This window comes from Phycodurus eques, chromosome 2, assembly GCF_024500275.1.
Source record: "Phycodurus eques isolate BA_2022a chromosome 2, UOR_Pequ_1.1, whole genome shotgun sequence".
Classification (NCBI taxonomy): domain Eukaryota; kingdom Metazoa; phylum Chordata; class Actinopteri; order Syngnathiformes; family Syngnathidae; genus Phycodurus; species Phycodurus eques.
In genome coordinates this window covers 4,460,230-4,487,205 of record NC_084526.1, presented here as the reverse complement: position 1 = coordinate 4,487,205, position 26,976 = coordinate 4,460,230, and the positions used below count along the sequence as shown (strand labels likewise).

At 44.3% G+C, this 26,976-nt stretch overlaps 1 protein-coding gene across 1 annotated transcript in view; it reads left to right on the top strand.

Moving 5' to 3' along the window:
- The first annotated feature begins 21,174 nt into the window (after positions 1-21,174).
- tp53bp1 (tumor protein p53 binding protein, 1) overlaps positions 21,175-26,976 on the top strand; it is a 50,082-nt gene continuing 44,280 nt past the window's right edge. The window contains 8 exon segments of the mRNA XM_061664412.1: positions 21,175-21,193; positions 21,371-21,577; positions 22,451-22,532; positions 22,630-22,714; positions 22,788-22,840; positions 22,917-23,042; positions 23,980-24,031; positions 24,125-24,276. Coding sequence (XP_061520396.1) covers positions 21,398-21,577; positions 22,451-22,532; positions 22,630-22,714; positions 22,788-22,840; positions 22,917-23,042; positions 23,980-24,031; positions 24,125-24,276 — 730 coding nt within the window. The 5' untranslated portion in view covers positions 21,175-21,193; positions 21,371-21,397.

Below are 26,976 nucleotides of genomic sequence, written 5' to 3'. Positions count from 1 at the left end.
TGTTTTAGGAGGAAATCCACGCAAGTCTTTGTACATGAGGCCCCTGGTGATCAGCATCAGTTTCTTACAGAAACAAATTGACGATGCCGAAGTCCCCTCGCACCAATATAGTTAACAAGTTTTACAACCGGCTTTACTACATGGTCAAGCTACAGTACAAATTTACACAGCGCTTCCTGGTGGATTATGCAGTGTAGAAAAATTTCCTCCTGATCAGGCTTTTCCTCTTTTGCCCTTTCTTGGATTTTTTTTAGCAGCCCGATTTTTTTTCCAGTCAGTTTTGGCGATCCATTCTTCCATCCATTATTTGTACCGCTTATCCTTACTAGGGTCGCGGGCGTGCTGGAGCCTAACCCAGCTATCTTCGGGCGGGAGGCGGCCAATCGCAGGGCACATAGAAACAAACAACCATTTCCACTCACATTCACACCTTTGGGCAATTTAGAGTCCTCAATCAACCTACCACGCATGTTTTTTGGATGTGGGAGGAAACTGGAGTGCCGGGAGAAAACCCACCCAGGCACGGGGAGAACATGAAAACTCCACACAGACGGGGCCGGGATTTGAACCCTGGTCCTCAGAACTGTGAGGCAGAAGTGCTAACGAGCCGTGCCACCCCTGCCCTGCCATTAATCACTGTCCTGCGTGATAAGCTAATGTTTTCAAATTTGTTCTTGCTCTCAGGACACATGCTGTCTTTACCCTGCATTCTTTCATAAACTCCCCTTGGGAAAGAGGCTTGCTGGTCTTTGCTAGTTTGAATGCCAGCAAAAAACTAACCTTTGTGACTGACTGAATCTTGGATGGTAGCTTGTCGGATAAAGATGTTTTGCTGAGCCTGCAAGCTGGATTTTAACCGCTGAGCCATAGCTGTACGTTCCTGTGTTGATTGGTTGTTCGCATAATTAGCATGCTTGATAGAAAAGTGACAGCTGATGTTGCATTCCTTTAAAACCGCCATGGTTTCCTGGCAAAAAAAGAAATACAGCGTTTGACCGGACTTAAGTGAAAAAGTATTTAGTAGTCCAGTCTGTGACGGTTTGCAACCAAATGGTATTAGACTGGGACCCAAAAGCAGACTGAGATGGAGGAAGCAGTTGGAAGCAAATTTATTGAGGGTAGTACAGGTTCTCTATTAAACACTCGGCACTCACTGTCGACTTTTCTTTTCTTTGACCCACTCAAGAAGATGGGTTCAGAGCAGTAGCGGAGTAAAAACAGAACAGCCAAAGTCAAGTCACTGTATCACTGTGCCTACTGCGCCACCTGGTGGAACCACTTGATATTACAGGACAAGTTCAAATGAATGTAGTCATGTTGATGATTTGGGCGATTCTGTACCAATCTTCGGTGGGCTGGTTTGACGAGCGCGAATGGTTGATTATCTGTGCCCTGCAACTGGCTGGCAACCAGTTCAGGGTGTACCCCGCCTCCTGCCCGCAGTTAACTGGGATAAGCTCCAGCATACCAGCAACCCTACTGAGGATAAGCGGTGTAAAAAATGGATGGATGGAACATGGAGACATGCATTGAGTCCAATTTAATCGTTCTAAACTTTAACGTAAACATTTATCCATCAACATACTTAGCAAAGATTAAAGATGTTGACCTGATGTTGCAGTGTTTCTTCACGGACATTTTGTCACTGAGATGTCAGCATGTAAAGGAAAATTACCACACGACGCCTGAACGATTACCTGTACAGTTGGATCACCAGCAGCGTCGTTCTGCTCCATTCACTCCTCTGATCGGATCAGTGCTGCAATCACTTGCCCAAGGTGTGGTGGAAATTCTACTATTTCATCACCCCAAAGAGCAACACAGGTTGTTTCAGGACATTTACTGTCCAATGTGAATAGCAATACTTTTGAAAATAACACCTACTTTCTTGTTTGGAACGAAGACAAAGAATTCAGGTTAAGACTTTATTTATAGCTCCAGATACAGATAACAGCAAAAACAGCACCAGATTCACATATGTGGAAAAACTAGAGTATATCATTGTGTAAAGTTAAAAAAACAATAATTAAGGTTAAACAGAACAAAGTGTGAAAAAAAAACCAGTAGAACTTAAGGCGAGCCACTTACATAATTAAAGATTTATCACAAAACATTTCTGGCTCGTAAATCAGATACACATTGACGTTCCGTGACAATCACAATTAGCTGGTCCAGTTACCTTTAATATGTGTGTAAAGCTGGCGCTCTGAGAAATGCAGGCTCTTGGAATGTTCCGACAGTAACACACAACTTTGTTGTCTGTGGCAAGTGGCGACATTTGTTATTTTCTGGCAATTTAATTGATATACCTTACTTGGAAAATGCTGGTGGTGAAAAGCATACTGGTGGTTTGAATACAGCTGTATTTGCGAGAATGTGAGAATGTAGTGCACAAAAAAGCTAACGAAGACTGAGAAATTGCTTTTTAACGTTTTTGGACAGATTTTAAAACAATACAATACTGGGTAAAAGTTCAAAGTTGTTATTTCAGTCTTTTTTATACAGTACGCAAACACAGGAAGTATGTAGACAGCATTAACGACCCAAAAAGAAAATATATGTACATTGTTTCAGTCTATGCAAAACTGTATGCAAAAAAAGGTCACTGTGTTTAGTCAGCCAAGCCCATGATTTTCAATTAACAAAATATAGAATATTTTCCCTTTGAAGAGTTAACATCCATCCATTTTCTGTACCGCTTATCCTCACAAGGGTCACGGGCATGCTGGAGCCTATCCCAGCTATCTGCGGGCAGGAGGCGGGGTACACCCTGAACAGGTTGCCAGCCAATTGTAGGGCACATATAAACAACCATTCACTCTCATTCACACCTACGTGCAATTTAGAGTGTTCAATGAACCTACATGTTTTTGGGATGTGGGAGGAAACCCACGGAGGCACAGAGAGAACATGCAAACTCCACAGGCGGGCCAGGATTTGAACCCCGGTCCTCAGAACTGTGAGTCAGATGTGCTAACCAGTCAACCACCATGCCGCCTGGGTAATGACCTTCTCTACCTTACCATTCTCTACTTTATTTCGAATGTATTGGTATTTTTGTAAAAAAAAAAAAAAAAAAAAACACAACCAAATAATTTAAGGGGGCTTAAGAACAAGGCTTTGCACGATAACAAATTCACCGATCACCAATCAGCAAGTTTTTAAAAAATTATCACAAAGATGGAGCAATGTGTAAACATGACTTATATACTTGTGTACTCTATACTGTCTGCTTCTAGCCATCCATTTTCTGTACAGTTTATCCTCACAAGGGTTGCGGGCGTGCCGGAGCCCATCCCAGCTCAAATTATTCTCTAGCATTTTAGACAAAAATTAAAACACCAATGAACTCTAGGGGTCATTCAAGGATTGGCCACTGACATAGGTTTAGGTCAAATCAAGATTACAACTGACAGAAATAATGGGTGCTGACTGTAATTAAATTATTTTATTGCCATTCAATTACATTAATACTGTTAATGACATGCTTACTCTACTTTCTCACTGTCCCGGCTATATGGACGTGTGTTGTCCAGAGTTTGAGTCCATATGACACTTTTTTTTCTGCCTGCAGTCCAGACCTGTCTCCCATTGAAAATGTGTGGCGCATTATGAAGCGTAAAATACGACAAGAGACCCCGGACTGTTGAACAGCTGAAGCTGTACATCAAGCAAGAATGGGAAAGAATTCCACCTACAAAGCTTCAACAATTAGTTTCCTCAGTTCCCAAACGTTTATTGAATGTTAAAAGAAAAGGTGATGTAACAGTGGTAAACATGACCCTGTCCCAGCTTTTTTTGGAACGCGTTGCAGCTATAAAATTCGAAGTTAATGATTATTTGCTAAACACAATCAAGTTTATCAGTTTGAACATTAAATATCTTGTCTTTGTAGTGTATTCAGTATAGGTTGAACATGATTTGCAAATCCTTGTATTTTGCTTTTATTTGTTTAACACAATTTCCCAACTTCATTGGAATTGGGGTTGTACATATGGACATGTCTCGCACCATCCCTTCTAAAAAAGTACACCACTCATAGTGGTAGAATTTTCAGACATATCTAAATACGTTTTGGAGTAGTCGGGTCAGCATAAATTTGCTTCCGAGGCGAGTGATTGTTATAACACAATCAACGCTTTCTCACCATTGGTAGTCCAACCCAAAATGGCCAACTGGTTGCGCAGCCCATGAGCGGCAATCATGGCCCTCAAGCGGGCAGTCAATTCCCCAGTCAGCGAGATAATTACGGCTGTAGCCAGACCCAAAAAGCATGTCTTTAAACAGTACGGGGTTTTGTATGGGACAAAATGGACTCTCCAGCTCACCGAGATCACACGGTTCAGGAAAGTTACCGTGGAAGACAACATTGAACCTTGGCCCGAGAGACCTTGAAACCACAGCCAAGAAGGTGTCACAACAAGTATGCAGCTTTTAAGCAGTCCACAGCCGTGTGTGCCGCTAATAACAAATCATCTACATACTGGATGAGGACACCTTCTGGCAATGCGAGAGACGACAAAAGCGTTTTGAGTTTTTTATTAAAAATGCCAGGGGATAGACGAAACCCCTGAGGTAAGCGTGTGTAACGAAGCTGTTCGCTATCCTAAGTGAATGGAAAAATGTCACGAAGTTCCTCAGCCAATGGCAAACAAAAGAAAGTGTTAGCTAAGTCGATAGCAGTGAAAGGTTTGTGTCTGTGATCAACTGCACTCAAAGCAGTCAACAGATTTGGGACCGGAATGGTAAGTGTAGTAACAATTGAATTTATGTCTGAGATCGTGTCCCATGCTATACTTCCCCGCGACCTTCTCCACGGGCAAGACTGGAGTGTTCCGGGAAGACGACGAGGGCTCAAGACCTGATTCCTTAGACCTGCGAGGGTGTCCCGGATGCACTCCTCGGCCTCCGGACAGCGTCAATACTGGTTCTGCCAGATGGGTTTTGGGGAAGAGACTGAGAAAGTAATGGGAGGCACAGTGGAGCAGAAGCCAACATCCGTTGGACCCTGGGTCCACAGTGCCTCAGGCAACTGCACCAGACCCCTCAGCCTCTGGGTGATCCGTTCTCTTGTGAAATTTGGTGTTCTAAAATCAAAGAATTTGTAACATGGGCTGAAATGCGATATCCTGACACAGCTGATGAGAATTGAACATTGGGAATAGCAGTCTGGGCCCAGTCAGTGGCTTTTAGGCATTGCTGAATCATATGACCCAAATCTTTCGCCTGATGCTGAGCTCCAATAGCCAATATGATGTGCAACACAGCCGTGTCCCTCATCTCGTACCAGTCCGCCTGCTCCTGTATAAGACAAACATGTGAGGCAATGCCAGTTGAAGTGACATACAAATAGTCCTAATATAGTGACCACTGGTGACCTTCAATTTGAGCTAAAAAGTGGTCTTGATGGATTAGATCATGTGACTTATCATAATACAATGTAGAATGTAACGGGTCAATTGGCGGAGTGTAAGGGTGCAGGCTAGGAAGCCATGGAGACCAGAGTTGATAGAGGGAGTCCACAGTGTGGGAGGAGGGAGACTCAGGGTTCAGAGCTGCCCAATAAATGTCAGCATATTGATCTTGATCTGCCGTGGGGGCAGTTGAGAGCATGACGTGTGGTGCCCTGGTGTTTGGTCAGTCTATCCCAGTCCCATCCGGGAAGATTAAATATAAAATACAAAAGACGCTGGCCCCACATTTGATAAGCATGTCACGGCCCATAAGGTTCACTGGGCAATTGGGGGGGGGGGGGGGGGGGGTTAAGGAATGAATCAATGTTTGTTTTACCACCTGCACGGGAGTCAGAAGAGTCAACGGCAGAGCCTCTGGTACCCCTGAACCAAGCTGACTTTTCTGTTGCTCACTGAAAGCTGTGGAGGCAGTTCGCGGAGAGTGGAGTAGCAAGCGCCAGTGTCGACCATCATGGAAAGGTGATGTCCGTCCACAGTCACGGGAATGCAAGGGTCTGCCAAGCCCTGCATGTCGAGGTTCCCCAGGCACGCCTATTGGCGTGGAGTGGCATGTGCGGCGGTTGTTGTTGATAAAGTGGAAGTGGAAGTTATGTGCCTGGTCACTATAGTTGTGGCGGCACGTTATCACAGGAACACTCAGGCTAGGCCATTCCCCTGTATTGACAACTCTTCGCCCAGTGCCCCCATCCCGCACAATGAAAACACAACTTATCTGGCGACCCCTAGTCTCACTCCAGCCCTACCTCTCACTCCACATCCACACGCCCACTGGCTGGGTCTGTCGTGGCAGTTCCGATTGGTGATACTGCACGTCACTGGGAGCCTGAACAGGAGCAGGTGGGGCGGCGGTAGTGGAAACATTTCAGGCATGGCGACTCCGATCTCACCCAAATTATGTCCATCCAATGCATGGGCATCCCAATATTCTGCAGTGTCAGTGGTTCCTTCCAGCGTTTGCAACTCCTGATAGGTGAGTTTAGTTCCCACGATTGCCCTCAAGTCACCCATGGCGAGTACCAGACCCTGTGTGTCAATGAAATGTTGCATATAAATTGAACTCCCCCATTAAGGGGAGGAAGTTTCTCACTCAAACATGAACGGTCAGAAATTGAGAATGGAGCTTACATTAGTCTGTGTGGGGCGGCAGAACTCACCAAGAAAGCACCCTGGAACTCCTATTTCTTGTCCTACCACAGCTCTTCGCCTCCTCGACAGTCGAGTCAGCTGTCCCAGTACAACATTGTGCCCCTGGCACGAGGTCCCGGACCTCATTGAGGTTATTGTTGGCCGACATTAAAACCTCCACGTGTTCGCCGAGACGTTCAAAGTCTACGGATTCCAAATCCGAAGCGATCCAACATGTGCTTTTAAGAATACTAAATTTGCTGAACCCCGGATTATTCTCCACAAAAATTCAGTCCACTCTTCATTCCACAATATCACAATTTAGATTATCAGAAGATTAGAAGAATTTGAATAAACAGGTCTACCCCTTACCCTATTGTTGGCCAGCCAGATATTGAGGGTGAAAAAGTGGACCACAGATTTTTCAGAAACACCCTTTCCGAAGGAAATCACGTCGGGGTCACCAATTGTTGGAGAGTGTGGCGCTGTTTCCTATTATCTAGGAGAATTTGAATAAACAGGTCTACCCCTTACCCTATTGTTGGCCAGCCAGATATTGAGGGTGAAAAAGTGGACCACAGATTTTTCAGAAACACCCTTTCTGAAGGAAATCACGTTGGGGTCACCAATTGTTGGAGAGTGTGGCGCTGTTTCCTATTATCTAGGGCCACAGGCCCAAATTACAAAGTAATACCTCCACAGGTACAGTATGTTATCAGGAACAACTGCCTTTCAATTTTTCATCCTCTTTAGTTTTTTACTGGTGGATCTCAGGGGGCACGGTGGATGACTGGTTAGCACATCTGTCTCACAGTTCTTAGGACCGGGGTTCAAATCCAGGCCCCGCCTGTGTGAAGTTTGCATGTTCTCCCCGTGCCTGCGTGAGTTTTCTCCGGGCACTCCTGTTTCCTCCCGCATCCCAAAAACATGCATGGTGGGTTAATTGACAACTTTAAATTGTCCGTCGGTATGAATGTGAGTGCGACTGGTTGTTTGTTTGTATGTGCCCTGCGATTGGCTGGCAACCAGTTCAGGGTGTACCCCGCCTCCTGCCCGATGACAGCTGGGATAGGCTCCAGCACGCCCGCGACCATAGTGAGGAGAAGCGGCTCAGAAAATGGATGGATGGATGGATGAACCATTCACACTCAGATTAGTACCTCCGGGCAATTTAGAGTCTTCAATTAATTTACCATGCATGTTTTTTGGTATGTGGAAGGAAACCTGAGTATCCGAAGAAAACCCACGGAGGCACGGGGGCTCCAGCTGTCATGGCCCTGTGTTTCAAGTTGTTTTTCTTTGTGTTGCAGTATCTGGGTGAGCGAAGGTGGGCGTTGACATCGGTGACGCATCTGTCATGCATTGTAATCATCAGCCTTTTTAGGGGGCACCGTGACAGTGTGTGGGCGTCGGAATATTCACTCGTTTTTGCCCCATGTTTTCCGCCGTTCTGACCGCTGTCCAAATTTAGGCTCAATACGATTATACCACACAGACCGTTTGTCGTGTCTCCCTGCGTTATCTGTTTTTGATTCTCTCTGGTTGTGAGTTCCTTTAGTTTCATATGTCTCGCCATCACATGCTCTGCCATTTAATTAAAATTGTTCGGACCTCTTACCTGGAGTCTATTTTTTGGGATCTGCACTTACGGCATTGCCACTCATGACAGAATATTCCGACCAGAAATGGATCCCACAAACTCAGACTCTTTTCGCCACGCGTTGGCAAGTCAGGGACATTTGGTAGGAAGACACGAGACATCGTTACACGAGCTCAGGGAGGCAATTACGGCGTTAACGACCCATCTCAGTACGCTGAGTTCTCGGGTTGATCAGGTGTGTGCACTTGGATTACCTCCGGTTCTGGCAGAGGCACCCGCCACCAGCACGGTGGCCGCGATGCCACCCGCCAGGGAAGCTTGTCTCCCAAATCCACCTCGTTATGCTGGGGAGCTCGGCGGCTGCGGTCAATTTATTTATCAATGTACCCTAGTATTTGACCAACAACCGGTCACGTATGCCTAGGATAAGACGAAGGTGGCTTTTATAATAAGTCTACTTACAGGTCAGGCGGCATCATGGGTGATGGTTTTCAGCAGCGCCAACCCAGCGTTACGTTCCTCCTTCCCGGCATTTGAATCTGAACTGAGGAGAGTTTTTGATCACCCCGTCAAGGGCAAGGAAGCCGGTAGCCGGTTGTTGGACCATTCCCAGGGGGACTTGTCAGTAGCCGAATACTCCATTTCGTTCCGCATCCTGGCAGCAGAGAGTGGATTCGGCGATGTTGCGTTGAGCGGCATTTTCCGTCGGGGACTCTGTCCTGCCGTCAAAGATGAGTTGGCGGCCCGGGACGAGACCACTAATTTGGAGGAGTTGATCGGACTAGCCATTAGACTGGACAATCGACTGAGGGAACGGCAGCGCAAGCGGGCGGCTGAACGGCACATTTTTTTTGAGTCCGCTTCCCCGGGACATTCTTCGTCCGCCATGGAAGACACCTCCATCCACCTCGCCGTCGACGAGGGAGCCAGCCATGGCCCTGGAGGAGCCGATGCAACTCGGCGGGGGGGGACTGACGGAGACGGAATGTCGGAGACGCATGAGAGCGGGGGCGTGTCTGTACTGCGGCCAACCAGGACACAAGGTATCCTAACCTGCATGGCGAGACCTTCACAGGGAAGTGACGCTACGCGTTCCAAGCAGAGCGGCCAGGTGGTGGTGACAGCGCCTTCTGCCTCCGGAAAGAACGCCTCATTATGTGAGTATTTTGATGAAGACTTGGTACCCGGTGAATTGAGAACTGCATTGAACAACAAGAGACTTCAATTGCCGGGCGAAGTATCAGGATTTGGCAGCAGTGTGAAGGTTTCCGCGTTAATTGACTCCGGAGCTGATGAGTGTTTTGTGGACTCCTGTGTGATAGAGACTCTAAATTGTTCACTGTACAGACTTAGCAAACCGAGAAAAATTCTTGATTTGGATGGGCGTCTCCTGGCGGTTACAACACATATTACGGCTTTAAAGCTCTCGGGTAACCACATCGAATCGCGGCGATCTTTTGTAATGCCCTGTCAAACTGCTCCAGTTGTGCTGGGATTAATGTGGTTAAAACTTCATAATCCAGATATTAATTGGGATCAACTACAGATTTTGAATTGGAGCCTATTTTGTCATTCTCATTGTCTGCAGTCTGCCATGTTGACTACCACCCCCCGTGTTCAAGACGAGCACATTGATTTGGCTAAAGTACTGGCTGAGTACCATGATTTGCAACTAGTGTTCAGTAAGGATCGTGCCCAGTCTTTGCCTCCGCATCGTCCATACGACTGTTCCGTAGAGTTGATTCCCGAGGCTCCACTACCATGTGTGAGGCTGTATCAGATTTCCAAGCCTGAGCAAGAGGCATTAAAGAATTATATTTCCACTTCGCTAGCTGCCGGGTTGATTCGTCCCTCATCGTCACCAGTGGACGCCGGATTTTTCTTTCTCGATAAAAAGGACGGGACCCTGCGACCCTGTGTCGATTTCCGGGGTCTTAACGACATCACGATAAAGAATAAGTATCCTCTCCCGCTGTTGGACTCGGCGTTTGCCCCTTTGCAAAGGTGTTCACAAAATTAGATCTGCGAAATGCCTATCACCTGGTGAGGATGAAGGAGGGAGATGAGTGGAAGACTGCGTTCAATACTCCATTAGGTCATTTTCAGTACTTAGTCATGCCTTTTGGACTCACGAATGCACCCGCTGTGTTTCAGTGTCTTATTAATGATGTGCTCCAGGACATGATACATTTATTCTGTTTTGTGTACTTGGACGACATCTTAATCTTTTCCCGTGATCTACGTGAACATCGCCAACATGTCCGCATGGTGTTGCAGCGCTTGATGGAAAACCGTCTTTACGTCACGGCTGAGAATTATGAGTTCCATGCGGAACGGCCGATCCAGCCAAGATCCAGGCTGTGGTTGATTGGCCAACTCAGACGTCTAGGAAGCAGTTGCAGAGGTTTTTGGGTTTTGCAAATTTTTATAGTTGATTTATACGTGATTACAGCCTTAAAGTGGGACCCTGACTCGACTTACTTCCAATAAAATACCATTTGTATGGACCCCTAAGGCAGATGTGACTTTTGATTATATTAAACAATTTTTTGTGACGGCTCCTGTGTTACATCATCCTAATCCTGACCTTCCTTTTGTTGTCAAGGTGGACGCATCTGATTCAGGTGTGGGGGCGGTTCTGTCCCAGAGGTCCCTGGTCGGATGGAAGGCGCCAGAAAATTCCACTCCTTATAAGGCAAACAACAGATGTTAAACCTTCAGAAATAAGCCCAGACAAATTACTTAGGCTTGCGAATATACAGTCTTTTCTTTCCTTCTCCCTTGCTACTTTGACTAAAGCACTGAGAAACCAACATTTGTAGCTTCAATTTCTACATACATGTGTCACTCATTGTTATACTACAGGAAGATATGAAAAGTGAAAACATAATTCTGCCAATCTTACTCATTATTTTTTAGGTAAAAGTGTACTACGCTGTTATTGCTAGTTAGTTATTATCTTTAAACTGTTAATGGCCTGATGGGCACACTATTATAAAGGAATTGACCAAGAGGTCATTCTTTCACACAATACTAAAGTAATGGTTTCATAAAAAAACGAAAAAAACAACAACAAAAAACAGTACAACATAAACCAGCAAATGTGAGTTAAATAAAGTATATGTTCCAAGAACTACTGTTCACACAGAAACGGCAACGGCATTTAACGTATCAATGAAGATGTTAAATATTGAAATAAAATAAAAACATAAATACCCATTACATTGTGAGAATTGCGCGGCTTAACGTCTGTATGCTTTCTTGCGTTAGCATTGGCAGCTAGCTTTGTGAGCAATCACGCAAATAGTTACACGGCAGGCTGGCCGTGCGCTGTCTGGGCTTCCTTTTCATTACAGTCTGGTTTAATCAGTGTAGTGTTCTCAAGAATCAGTCTTGTATTTCTTTTTTTATTCACTTTATTTACAGATCAATCAGCACACAGCTAGCATCTATTTGACAAACTACATTCTTGATTCTTCTTCGTGTTTTTTTTCTTCTTCGCCTGTTTTTAACGTAATATTTTTATGCAATAAGCTAAGCCCCCCTTGACGATTGACTCTGAAGGTGCAAAGATTTTGATCAGCCCCTACTTTTCTTATAAAGATTCAATGCACTTGTTTATTACATTTGTTTTGATAAATAAATATAGATTTTAAAATATATTAAATATATAAATGCAGGGTGGCACGGTGGACGACTGGTTAGAGCGTCAGCCTCACAGTTCTGAGGACCCGGGTTCAATCCTCGGCCCCGACTGTGTGGAGTTTGCATGTTCTCCCCGTGCCTGCGTGGGTTTTCTCCGGGCACTCCGATTTCCTCCCACATCCCAAAAAACATGCATTAATTGGAGACTCTAAATTGCCCGTAGGCATGACTGTGAGTGCGAATGGTTGTCTGTTTGTATGTGCCCTGCGATTGGCTGGCAACCAGTTCAGGGTGTACCCCGCCTCCTGCCCGATGACAGCTGGGATAGGCTCCAGCACGCCCGCGACCCTAGTGAGGATAAGCGGCTCAGAAAATGGATGGATGGATGGATATAAATGCAGCATATAATATATACATCCCCAATTCCAATGAAGTTGGACGTTGTCCACAGAACTGTGAGGCTGACGCGCTAACCAGTCGGCCACCGTGCCGCGTTGGACGTTGTGTTAAACATAAATTAAAAACAGAATACAATGATTTGCAAATCATGTCCAACCAATATTTAATTGAATACATTTACATTTCCTCCCACATCCCAAAAAACATGCATTAATTGGAGACTCTAAATTGCCCGTAGGCATGACTGTGAGTGCGAATGGTTGTCTGTTTGTATGTGCCCTGCGATTGGCTGGCAACCAGTTCAGGGTGTACCCCGCCTCCTGCCCGATGACAGCTGGGATAGGCTCCAGCACGCCCGCGACCCTAGTGAGGATAAGCGGCTCAGAAAATGTATGGATGGATGGATATAAATGCAGCATATAATATATACATCCCCAATTCCAATGAAGTTGGACGTTGTCCACAGAACTGTGAGGCTGACGCGCTAACCAGTCGGCCACCGTGCCGCGTTGGACGTTGTGTTAAACATAAATTAAAAACAGAATACAATGATTTGCAAATCATGTCCAACCAATATTTAATTGAATACACTACGACAAAATATTTAATGTTCAAACTGATAAGGTTTGTTGTTTTTAGCAAATAATCATTAACTTAGAATGTTATGGCTGCAACACATTCCAAAAAGGGCAATCTTTACCACTGTTACATCACCTTTTCTTTTAACAACATTCAATAAACGTTTGGGAACTGAGGACGTAGGTGGAATCCCTTTGCATTCTTGCTTGATGTACAGCTCCCGCTGTTCAACAGTCCGCGGTCGTACTGTTTTTATTTATGTTTAAGACAACGTCCCAACTTCAATGGAATTGGGGTTGCACAAAATATATTTTTATTTTGTTGTTAAAATGACATGCCATAGTGGAAGACTGGTTAGCACATCTGCCTCATAGGTCTGACGACTCAGGTTCAAATCCCGCCTCGCCTGTGTGGAGTTTGCATGTTCTCCACGTACCTGTGTTTCCTCTCACATCCCAGGTTAATTGAAGACTCTAACTGGCTGGCGACCAGTTCAGAGTGTACCCCGCCTCTCGCCCAGAGTCAGCTGAGATGGGCTCCATAACCCCTGCGACCCGAGTGAGGATAAGTTGGATGGATGTTAAAATGACTTGAAAGGACTTGAAACTCAAGGTGTAGGACTTGTCCTCTATTCGGGACTTGTTTCGCCTTGATACTTGACTCGGAACTTGCCTGTCTCGACTTGGGACTTGCCTTGGGACTTGAAGTGCAAAGACTTACTTGTGACTTGCAAAGCAATGACTTGGTCCCACCACTGCCACTACCTTATCGTCAGTAACCTCTTTCAGATGACATCGTCTACACAACATGTAATCCACCTGCGTGCTTCTACTCTTTTCACCTCCAAGACATTCTTAGCTAACACTTACTTGAAAATAACCCCTCCTCCAGTTTTTTCCCCCATCTACACCATAGTAAAATAATTTGAACCCTTCCCCTAAACTTCGAGCCTTACTGCCTTTCTACCTGCTTTCCTGGACACACAATATATCAACCTTTCTCCTAATCAGAATGAGAATCACATTTATTCGCCAAATGCATCAATGCACACACGGGAATTTGACTTGGCATCCAGCGCTTAACACAAAACTAGACAGACAGACAGTAAAATCTGCATAGCTCTAGTTATACAATAAGAGGATAATAAAAGTTAAAGGTCCAGTTCAGACTCCTGTAGGAGGGAGGGGGGGGGGGGGGGGGGCAGTCATTGATTCAGGAGGGAATAGCCTTAGGGAAAAAGCTATTCTGATACCATGTGGTCCCTGGCCTGATGGCACGGTACCGTCTACCCAAGGGGAGCAGCTGAAAGATCTCGCCTGGAGGAAGAGATTTATCAGAAACGATCTTACCTGCCCTCTTCCTGACCCTCTTCATACAGATCGCTGATTGACAGCTGCCCCGTTCAGTCAGCCTCTCCTGTGTGTTCTTTGCAAGGCAGCCTGTCTTTGCAAGGGCGGATGCTGAGGCAAACCGCACCATGGAGGAAGGAAGGCTTTCCACAGTGGCTCAGTAGAACCTGGTCTGAAGAGAGCTGGAGCTGTTCAGTTTCCGTAGCTACCTCAGGAAAAAACATTCCACTGTGTGCCCTCTTGATGATGGAGGAGGTATTTACCTCCCATTTGAGGTTGCATGCTATTGTGGTGCCTAGGAATTTTAATGACTCCACAACCTTGACAACAGAGCTATTGATGGTTCGGGGAATTAGAGGGGAGGGGGCTCGGCGGAAGTCTATCAGCATTTCCACTGTCTTTTTGGAGTTGAGTTCCATATTATTTTCGGCACACCACACAGCCAGATGGGACACTTCCTGCCTATAAGCAGACTTGTCATTGCCCTTGATTAGGCCGACCACGGTGGTGTCGTCTGCAAATTAAATCAACTTGATGGACTTATTGGTAGGAGTGCAGTCATTGGTGTATAGTGAGTAGAGAAATGGTGACAGCACGCAACCCTTAGGTGCTCTGATGTTGGTGGACAGGAAATCAGACATGTAATGACAGCACGCACCCCTTAGGTGCTCCGATGTTGGTGGACCGTAGATCAGACATGTAACGGCCAAGCCGCCAAGCTGTTGGCTGTTGGTAAAGAAAACCGAAATCAAGCGGCAGATAGAGGGTTCCACCCCAATTAATGACATCTTCCCTTGCAGCTGCTTAGGTATGATCGTATAAAAAGCTGCGCTGAAATCCACAAACCGCATCCTGAAATTTGAGCCAGGAGAATTGAGGTGGTCCGGATCAAAATGCAGGCTCGGTTAACTGCATCATCCACCGAACAGTTTGCTCTTTATGCAAAATGCAGTGGATCAAGTTGGGGAGCTGTGATAGATTTGAGATGGAACAAAACCAGCCTCTCTAGGCATCCCATCCGGGCCCCCTACTTTCCCTGCATACTGCGAGCTGAATAGCCGGTGTACTTCCTTCTCTTCAATAGTAAAGGGAGCATGATTGCCTATATTAATTTCTATTCCACTCTCTGTGGGCTTGCTTCTTGGCTTTCCTAAGCATCCTTAGTTATTTTGTGAACCAGAGCTTGCTGTTGTTATATTTCACCTGTTTTGGTGGGAATACAGGTTTGCTCACAAAAGGAAATAGATGCAAAGTGTATGAGCCAATGGAGTCACAAGTGGCACGCATGAATTACCAATCTGTAGTGGTTAGACAGTCCAGTAACATCCAAATTACCTCAGTCGTCCACCCTTTCAATGTGTGCTGGACTTGGGACTCTGTGAATACAAAAGCCGCATTCCTGTTGAAATCATTCTTAGTCCGTAGCAGAAGATTGAGCTTGTAGATTTTGTTGCAGAGAGAGCGCATGTTGGAAAAACAGACTGCAGGAAGAGGAGCTCTGTGTCCTCGCTTACTCTACCTGTAGAGAGCCCTGGCTCTCTTCACCCTGCGTCGGCTACGTTGGTTGACACTTGCCGCTGATTTTGCGATAACTTCAGCAGAATCTTAAGATTTTGGGGATCAAGCTGTCAGGCATTGTTCCCCTCATGTTCATAAGCATATCTCAATCGTGGCTAAAATGCATAATACAGAATAAGCGAGACAATAGACAAACAAAAGCACTGAAACGCCGCGGCTGCCCTTCCTAGTCAGAGGCGCCATCTTCTCAGCTGTCAGTTCGACGTCGTTGTTGTGTCTTTTGATCATCATGTCAACCAACTCTCGAGCTTTTCGTCCCAACATTCGAAGTCCCCACATTCAGTTTGTAGGCTGTTTTTCTTTTCTTTCTGCCGAATAACCCGCATTCCACCTCTCCTTCGTCTTTGACCCACATTAGCTGAATTTCCACCGGCGCCCTATAAGTAATAGCTAACGGTGCCGTTGTTAACCCGGGCCACGACCAATCCTGTATGGAATTATTTGGGTGAACTTGTTTGGCAAAGATTTAAGCCGGATGCCCCTCCTGACACAACCCTGTGCATTTATCCGAGCTTGGGACCGGCCTCCAGTTTGCACTGGCTTGTGCCCTCCAGAGGGCTGCATTATTGAACAGCTAGCTAAACTGTTAAATTACCTTTCCTGTCTTTGTGAGTTTTGTAGTGACGGATGAAGTTCGACATTGTTGTTGTTGTGTCTTTAATGTGCGAGTTGCAAGCCATGCAGTTTGCCATCCTCTTTTTGCAGACTTCATCGACAACATCCATCCATTTTCTACCGCTTATCCGGGTCGGGTCGCGGGGGCAGTAGCTTTAGCGGGGATGCCCAGACTTCCCTCTCCCCAGCCACTTCATCCAGCTCTTCCGGGGGGATCCCGAGGCGTAACCAGGCCAGCCGAAGGACGTAGTCTCTCCAGCGTGTCCTGGGTCATCCCCGGGGTCTCCTCCCGGTGGGACATCCCCGGAACACCTCACCAGGGAGGCGTCCGGGAGGCATCCGAATCAGATGTCCCAGCCACCTCATCTGGCTCCTCTAGATGAGGAGGAGCAGCGGCTCTACTCTGAGATCCTCCCGGATGACCCGGATCACCCCATCGACAACATAAAATCCTTAAATCCAAATTGTATTATCTTTGGAGCTCCTTCTATCGTTGTTCATGTAGTTGACTACGTCACACTGGCAAGTGCGCAACAACGCAGACTGTGTTGCCATGTTGGTGCGAATGAACCCCCAAAATGTCCCATACTCAAAAAATTTAATCTATCTCAAAATGCACATTTCCAACTCTAAACGAGAATACTTGTCAAGACATGTAGTTCAAGTCAAAGTAAAGTCAAGTCTTTCTGAAGTATTTGGCAATCAAGTCGCAAGTCATTAAACTGGCAACTCGAGTCAACTTCAGTTATTAGACTCGAGTCCCCCCCATCTCTGATATACTGTATATATGGGAACTTGATCAATATGCATTTCTAACAGAATAACATCAATGCAGTGAAAATTGGCCTTTATTCTGTAGTTCCGTACATAAAAATCCCCCTAAAATACTCTGTATTAATTTTAGGCTTGTTTTCAGCCACATTTAGGTCTGACATCATGGGCGAAATTTCCTTATTGCACTAGTACGTGTTCTGCAGAATTATTGTTGCCAATACTGAAAGCCTGGAAGTTTTTTTCGTGACAATAACGAGTAAAAAATAGTGAGGTTTGCTACATTTGAGTCAGCTTGTTTTGTTAAAATCAGTCACTGGAATGCTTTGTTGCAAAAGAAAGGAAGCCTGCATGAGGTGAAAGTGCTGCTTATTTCCACCTATATAAAAATATTGTTAGTTAAGTTTTTTATTTATTGACTCATTAGTGAGTCAATAAATCAATGGGCGGCACGGTGGGCGACTGGCTAGAGCATCAGCCTCACAGTTCTCAGGACCCGGGTTCAATCCCCGGCCCCGCCTGTGTGGAGTTTGCATTTTCTCCCCGTGCCTGCGTGGGTTTTCTCCGGGAACTCCGGTTTCCTCCCACATCCCCAAAACATGCATGAATTGGAGACGAAATTGCCCGTAGGTGTGAAAGTGAGTGCAAATGGTTGTTTGTTTGTATGTGCCCTGCAATTGGCTGGCAACCAGTTCAGGGTGTACCTCGCCTCCTGCCCGATGATAGCTGGGATAGGCTCCAGCCCGCCCGCGACCCGAGTGAGGAGAAGCGGCTCAGAAAATGGATGGATGGAAGGACTCACTAATGGCTCTGAGACTTCGGAGTTTGGGTAGATGACGTGACACAGGCGTTTTGCTATAAAGGCTTTTTGAATGGTGGTGGCATTGTGTAACTTCAGCGGACTTTGATGGCCACAACTGGCTGGCGCCGGGTTCGTACCGTTTTCATCAATGACACCGTAATAAATTGGCAATTTTTTTTAGCATATTAAATTAAATTGAACAGCCACCCATCCATCCATTTTCTGTACTGCTTATCCTCACTAGGGTCGCGGGTTGCTGGAGCCTATCCCAGCTATCTTTGGGGGGAGGAAGGGTACACCCTGAACCGGTCCCCAGCCAATCGCAGGACACATAGAAACAAACAACCATTCACACTCACATTCACACCTACGGGCAATTTAGAGACTTCAATCAACCTACCACGTATGTTTTTGGGATGTGGGAGGAAACCGGGGTGCCCGGAGAAAACCCACTCAGGCACGGGGAGAACATGCAAACTCCACTCAGGCGGGGCCGGGATTTGAACCCCGGTCCTAAGAACTGTGAGACAGATGTGCTAACCAGTCGTCCACCATGCCCCCTGAGATCCACTAGTAAAAAACTAAAATCATTTTGACTTTTTACTTGTATAGCCTTTTCCAGAAAATTTTAATATCATGGAATATTTATTTCCATAATTGCATTCAAAAAGTTAAATTTTCATAAATTACAGATTCACGGCCCACAATTTAAACAATTTACAGTATTTATTTGTTTATTTTTATTTTTTTTACATAATTTGGGCTTCCAGCTCATAAAACCCACAAAATCAGGAATTAAAAAAAAATAATAATACTGTGAAGAAACCAGCCCAAATTTTGCAGGCCATAAATTTTTAGTTTAAAGTTTTAAACTGTGTGTCACACACTAATCACCTCTTAAACTCAAAGCACCTGCACAGGTTTCCCCAGGTGTCATTAAATTGGTTCCGTTTGGTTAAATTGTCTCAGTTGCGTTCAATATGGGGAAGACTGCAGAATTAACAACTGGCCAGAAGACCATCATTGATACCCTCTATAGCGGTGGTTTTTAACCTTGTTGGCGGTACGGAACCCCACCAGTTTCATCTGGCGTTCACGGAACCCTTCCTAATTTGAAAATTAAAATATTGTTTATTTGAAACTCAAAACAGGTACATAATTTATTGTCTGTGTAGATTCTCAGGTCCTGCACAAACTGACCACACATCAGTTGCACACAAAATCATTGTGTTAAAAGAACAAAACCAACAAAACTTTAATTTGCCCACAAAAAAACAAACAGAAAATTCAATTCAATGAAAATTTACTGTAAGTGAATGTGAATTTTGCGGTTGCCATTCTCCTTGGTAAGTGCCACTCTCATGTCAGAGGAACAGAATTTGTTATTAAAATCTGTTCCTTTCCTTTGTTATTTCTACAATCCTCAAACATTTTTCATAGGTAAGAGTACATTTTCTTTGGGCTCTAATTATTATTATTGGATGCGCTGTTTGACGTTCGATCGAACCCAGGTTAAGAACCACCGCTCTATAGGATGGGTAAGGCACAAATGTTCATAGCTAAGGAGGCTGGTTGTTCACAGGGTGCTGTGTCCAAGCATATCAATGGAAAGTCTAGTGGGAGGACAAAATGTGGTAGGAGAACACGTACCAGAAAAAGAGATGACCATGGGCTCCAGGGGATTATCAAACAGAGAAGATAAAATAATCTAGGAGAGATCCAGAAAGAGTGTAATGAAGCGAGAGTCACAGCTTCAAAAACCACCACATTTAGACGCATCCGGGAGATGGGTTACAACTGTCGGGTTCCTCGGGTCAAGCCGGTTCTGAGCCTGAGCCAATGTAGGAAGTGTCTCAACTGGGCCAAGGAGAAGAAGGACTGGACTGTTGGGCTAGTGGTCGAAGCTCCTCTTTTCCAATGAAAGTAAAGTGTGCCTTTCATTCAGGAACCAAGGTCCAAGGGTTTTGAGGAAGACAGGTGAAGAACACAACCCAAGCTGCTTGAGGTCCAGTGTGAAATATCCACAGTCAGTCATGATTTTGGGTGCATTGTCCAGTGCAGGTGTTGGTAAACTCTTGCTTTCTTCAATCCAAGGTCACCGCAACAGTCTACCGGAATGTTCTAGAGGACTTTATGATTCCTTCTGCTGAGGATTTGTATGGAGATGCAGATTTCATCTTCCAGGACCTGGCCCCTGCCCGTATTGCCAGAAGCACCAAAACCTGGTTTGATGCCCATGCCATTACAGTGCTTGACTGGCCAGCCAACTCCTCGGATCTCAACGGTATTATCAAGAGGAAAATGAGGGGCACCAGACCCAAAAACAAAGAAGAACTGACTGCAAGAATCAAGGAAATCTGAGCTTCCATAACTCCCAGGCAATACCACGGCCCATCGGGGCAGTGATTAAAGCAAAGGGACTCCCCACCAAGTGTTGAAGTTTAACATATCGTTTTGAAAGTACCATATTTTGATTGATTTAATGCGACCCTAATTTCTTTCATCTTTTTTTCAGCAAAAACTGAGAAGTAAATGGTGATTTCTTCAAAGTATGAATTTTTTTTTGAATTCCTGATTTTGTGGGTTTTATGAGCTGGAAGCCTTAAATTATGTAAAAGTAAACAAATAAATACTTGAAATTGTTTAAATTGTGGGGCCTGAATGTATAATCTATGAAAGTTTAACTTTTTGAATGGAATTACGGAAATAAATAAAACTTTCCATGATATTCAAATTTTTGGGAATGCGTCTTTATATGTCAATTTCAGAGTGTACTTTTTTTTTTTTTTTTTTTACTTTTACTTAAATACAGGAGTTGAATCAGTACTTCTACATTTCCCAGTCTTTTTTAAAACAAGTATCTGTACTTCTACTTTTTGCCACCTCGAGATACATCTATCCATTCATTCATTTTCTCCACTGCTTATCCTCACTCGGGTATGCTCGAGCCTATCCCAGCCAGTTCGCCCGCAGTCAGCCAATGGCGGCGCACATATAGACAAACAATCATTCACTCACATTCACACCGACTGGCAATTTAGAGTCTTCAATTACCTCTCGATACATTGTATTAGTCTATTCCTGTAAACAACAGGAGGAAAATTGAACGAACATTGTCATTAACATATCAAACTAAAAACAACAAGTTTTAACAAATGTTCAGTAACCATAAAACCAAGCAAAAGGCTAAAGTGACGTCACATTTTGGGTCAAACCAATAGTCTTCCTCCCAGCTCATTTTGGCCGCGCTAAAGAGGTGTGTGTGTGGCTGTACAAGACACAATAGACGATACTCGTCAAAAATAAATACATACTGTATCTTGTATACTTACCTTCACGGTTGGGTAGTTTCGCGGAAGTGCGCCGACTCTCTCCAAAGCGAAGTAACAACCGACGACTCGTTCACACATGTTTCTTTGTGTGTCGTCGTCAGTCAGTCTCCTGCTCACGGCCCGACCTCATGGATCCCGGCGGAATTGAATCGGACTCCAGCCTACCCCAGCCGGAGAACCCGTGTCTCATCGTGGAGGACTCCCAGCCGGACAGCGTCGCCTTGGAAGACGACCCCGAGAGCAGCTACCGAGCTGTGCTGACCCGGCGTCTATCAAGCCTGCAGCCCAGCGCGTGTAGCCCGGTCCTGGTAAGCGGTGTATCGCGAAACATTGTCGAAACATTACGCCTTTCTCGTCACAGCCATTAAACAGACAGCTACATGGAAGCCTTGCTCTTTTATATACAGTGACGCGAAACGAGTAAAGGAAGTCACAGTTGGCTTGCTGTTAGGCCGCAAGACGTCTTGGTTTGGTTTAACTGACAGGATTCTAACATCCATACAGCCGTAACTGTACGTGCATCTTCACAACCTATTCAGACCGCAAGAGTAAACATGTTGCCTTTCTAAAGAAAAAACATGTTTAAAAAGGTACTGTTTCATTGACATAGCTGAGTATGATGATACGTTGTAGTTGTACAACATCTGTGTCGGTCACAACAGAGCATTGTTGTATGTAAAAGCAGAATTGTAAGACAGCACTTGTGTTGGATGTGTTGTACTGTATCTGTGTACTGTACAATTACTGACATTTAATGTTAACAAAGGTGTTCACGCAAGTTGCAAGTAGATTGGTCATTTTATGGTGGTGTTTACATTTTACAGAGTATGCTTTGAATAATCCGGGTCATATGTTCCCTTTAAGGGTGCAGCTAGGGATTTGGGGCCCATTAAAATCATTAAATATCACTTTGGACGCCATTGCTTCAGTGTCGTAATCGAACATACAATTATGGAAGCACCCTGCCAGTTGGTCACCATTAGGATTTTCATCATGTTTTGCTTCCTTATGGCACCCTGGTTCCATTCATACTTCACAATGCTCACACCTCTTTAAAAACATGCATGAAAAAGATGCATATCGGTGCAATTTTGTCACTTTATTGTAGACTACCCAATCATAACTCTAGAATTTTTCATGCATTTTTGTCTTTGGCTAACATAAATAATTTCTCTTACCAGGAGCTGATATCCTCACCATTAGGAAGTGGAGGCTCTCAGACTGATAGCCAAGCAGAGAGCTGCCGTAATAACAGCCAGGCTGGTCCTGATCAATTTTTTTTGACAATGTAAGCATTCACCCACCTTGTATTTAACAGACTAACAGAAACATGTCTGTTGTTGTATTTGTTTATCTCTAGGCATTCTTGCTCAGCCCAGCCACAGTTCAGAATGCCAAGAAGAGAGTCACGTTCTCAACATTAACCCTCTTCCCAGCAAACGAAAGTACCCAATGGCTAGTGTTTTAGCAGATTGCTCATTCAGACAAGTGTTTTTAATTCCTGTTTTAATATTTCAGGAGTAGCTTGGCAATGGATTCTGCTTTCACCACACCCTGTGACCAGTCTGAAGGTTGGCGCTTTTATACTATTTACCTAGGAAGACCCAGTACTGAAACAATTGTGTGATGGGATTTTTTGTCTTTTAGATGGAAACTCGCAGTTTGGTTTCCTTGCGCTTTCTCAGAGTCAGGATCTTGTTGGTGAAGTTAACAGCCAGAGGGGAGATGTGTGTGACAAGCCTCCAGCAGTCAGTGAGATACACTCCAGATTAGGTTTGAAGAGTTTGATTACTTACAAAGGAGGTTAAAGGTTTTCATCATATTTTCTTCAAAATGTTAAGTGTCTTTGCATTAGTTGTTCCTTAATGTTGAACTACAGCAATATTTAGCTATTTGCAAGGAATAGAGACATGAGTACTGCTGCAAATGGCAGAGTGACATAGTGACAGGCTGAACAATTAAATGCTCTTCAAGTAGATGGCAATAAACTTGTGTAAGCTGTTTTGTGACTTTTTTCTAACATAAAATATGTGCATTGTCCTTATTAAAGGTCAGAAAAAATGGTTTAAAGCATAAATATACTGTACCACAAACTATGATTCCCCAAACGGTTTAAAATCATTTAAATCTCATTTTAAAATATAACCCTAAAAAATGGGTTACAGATTATTGGATTTGGAAAACCAAATCTAATGCATGCACATGCAACTGAAGTATGCATGCAAAGGCGCATGTGGCAAAGACTTGCTCAATAGAGCTTGGACTCGCCTTTTAAATCCCCAGTCGCTATTCGATTTGACAGTAGCGAATTACTAGCGAATCACAAATCGTTAGTCCTTGTACTACTCTGAAATAAAGACAAACCATTGTCCAATGAATGAAAAATCAATTTTAAATATTTGAAATATATCTGTAGTCCTGGTCTTTTTTTGGGTTGCAAATTTTGTCACAACACCAGAGAAGACAGCTGACGCATTTAGGCTGGTGTGTTCTATCAACCGCTTTTCCCCTCCAGAAAACGCTTCTTTTTAGTTCAAAATGACTTACTTGAACCAAGCAAACTCGCGAGTGAATCCGAGTTGCCACTCATTCTTTCATAGCACTAGTAGAGATGTATCACATCAACATAAATCAATCTAATCAATAAATCTAAATTAAATTGAAGTATGTCTAAACTAAAGAGTTCTGCCTTCTTTGAATTTTCTTTCAGAGCGTAACATCAGCACCATGACTTCACAGGATCCGGTATGCAAAGTAGTCAGGTAAAGTCTTCGAATTCCTTCTAATTTTGTTTCGGAATTTCTGCAATCATTGGAGATGGATTTGCCGATTCAAAGTTTTCATATCTTCTCAAGCTCTGAGGTGAGCTCCAGCAGCCATTCCGGTCAAACGCTGAATGTTCAGGTGCTACTGCACTCGCAGTGCCTCCAGGAATCTGGTGAGCTGGAACAGCAGGACCATGAAATAATATCATCTCAGCAGGACATGTTTGATGCTGAAAAGACGGGTATGTTCATGTGGTCGGGTTAGGAACGACCCAGTTTATTCGGGTTATGTCCAAAATCTTTGTAGAAAACATACCTCTAGTTACGAACCAGGGTCTGAAATATCTGGTATTGTGTTGCAAAATGCGATGTAAAATGAGATATTTTGCGATGCATTCCTCAATTCATTCGTATTCTGTACAGCTTAGCCTCACTAGGATCGGAGCCTATCCCAGCTATCTTCGGGCGAGAGGCGTGGTACACCATGCGCTGGTCGCCAGCCAATCGCAGGGCGCATTCATCAATTTCCATTGCTAAAATATGTGATGCATGTTTTTAAAGTTTGTAGTAAATAAAACTTTTTCTGAGAAGTCAGCAGCTCTCAAAGATCGAACCGTTTATTGCTCATAACTTGATGAAAAGAGCATGGTTTGATAACAAATGAAAACTGCGTGGAGGCAGAGGTAAACAGAAAGGCAATCCCTGATTGGTCAAAAGCAGAGCTGTCAAATGTTCGGGAACGTTCGTATTTTGTGATGGAAATCACTGAACGCTAACTCTGACACGTTCTGGCCGTAACACTGAGTACAAATTTCTTAAATTAATTCCATGAAATAAACACTATTAGGCGGCACGGTGACCGACTGGTTAGAGCGTCAGCCTCACAGTTCTGAGGTGCGGGGTTCAACCCCGTCCCCGCCTGTGTGGAATTTGCATGTTCTCCCCGTGCCTGCGTGGGTTTTCTCCGGGCACTCCGGTTTCCTCCCACATCCCAAAAACATGCATTAATTGGAGACTCTAAATTGCCCGTAGGCATGACTGTGAGTGCGAATGGTTGTTTGTTTCTGTGTGCCCTGCGATTGGCTGGCAACCAGTTCAGGGTGTACCCCGCCTCCTGCCCGATGACAGCTGGGATAGGCTCCAGCACTCCCGCGACCCTAGTGAGGAGAAGCGGCTCAGAAAATGGATGGATGGATAAACACTATTCAAAAATAAATAAATAAAAACACGCAAAAATGGCGCATCAACATTGAAGAGTCAACCAACTTCGCTGCTTTCTGGAGACTACCGGTGACTGTTTGGTGCATGCTATTTTATGACGACTACATGGCTAATGAGCTTTGAAGGTGAAAGTTTTCTTTGCGTCCGGTGTCAATGTGTTATAAGTCACTCATTATCTCCATCGCACTGAATATGCTAAACTTGACACATCATCATCAAATCACCTATCATGAAGGGGAAGGTGGGAAAGCTATGCTAATCGCTAAACTATCATGACACGGTCGCCAAACACAAATAAGTGATTTTGTGATACAATAGACCTGTCGCATAGATCTGGATGGAACCGTCTATCCGTTGGGAGTAACCAACTTTGAACAACAAAATAAAAGGCAAATTAATACATCTCCGGAGTTAAAAATTTAAATACACTGCACGGCATTACAGGATTTAGTCTGAACTGGAAATGAATTAGTACTTCACTGCACAGGTCACTTGAGAACAGGGGCAAAGTTAAAAGACAAGAATACAATTATTATTAATAAATATTTGTAATATAAGATAAAATGACCTTTATAAGTCTCACATTTGGGAAACTTCCGTAGTTTCAGTAGCAAGAGTGAATAGAGGAAATGTATATATATCATACATGTCTGGCCACCATGAGCCAAGTTCTGGTGGCCCTTTCAGAACTCATACTGGCCCTGTGTATTCATGATATGATATGTTAAGTTTGAGTTAGCATCTTTATACTGTATTATTTAAGCCCCTTTAAGAAATTATTATTTCAATTGCATTCATAGCGATGAGTCTGTACTAAAATAACTCAAATAAAGGCATTGCAATTGCACAAATTAATCATGGTTTAAAGAATAAACCAATTACAAAATTATTAAAATATTTACTGTTGACATTCCAACAATGCTTATCTTGTGTCTTGATTTTGTGCACACTATGTATAGTTCGGGGTGTTGAAGCAATGTTAATCCATGAGTGAGATCTGCCGATCACTGCCGATACTGATCATATGGATTAGCTGTAACTTTTATTTATGGTGAGTGCTATTGGCTACATAGAGTGGGTACGGGAAGTATTCAGACCCCCTTAAATTTTTCACTCTTTGTTATATTGCAGCCATTTGCTAAAATAATTGAAGTTATTTTTTTTTTCCTAATTAATGTACACACAGCACCCTTTTGAGCTAATACAGCCAAAAGTCTTTTTGGGAATGATGCAACAAGTTTTTCTGGATTTGGGCATCCTCTGCCATTCCGCCTTGCAGATCCTCTCCATTTCTGTTAGGTTGGATGGTGAACGTTGGTGGACAGCCATTTTCAGGTCTCTCCAGAGATGCTCAATTGGGTTTAAGTCAGGGCTCTGGCTGGGCCATTCAAGAACAGTCATGGAGTTGTTCTGAAGCCACTCCTTCGTTATTTTAACTGTGTGCTCAGGGTCATTGTCTTGTTGAAAGGCGAACCTTCGGCCCAGTCTGAGGTCCAGGGTACTCTGGAGAAGGTTTTCGTCCAGAATATCCCTGTACTTGGCCGCGTTCATCTTTCCTTTGATTGCAACCAGTTGTCCTGTCCCTGCAGCTGAAAAACATCCCCACAGTGAGATACTGCCACCACCATGCTTCACTGTTGGGACTGTATTGGACAGGTGATAAGCAGTGCCTGGTTTTCTCCACACATAGCGCTTAGAATGAAGGCCAGAAATTTAGATAT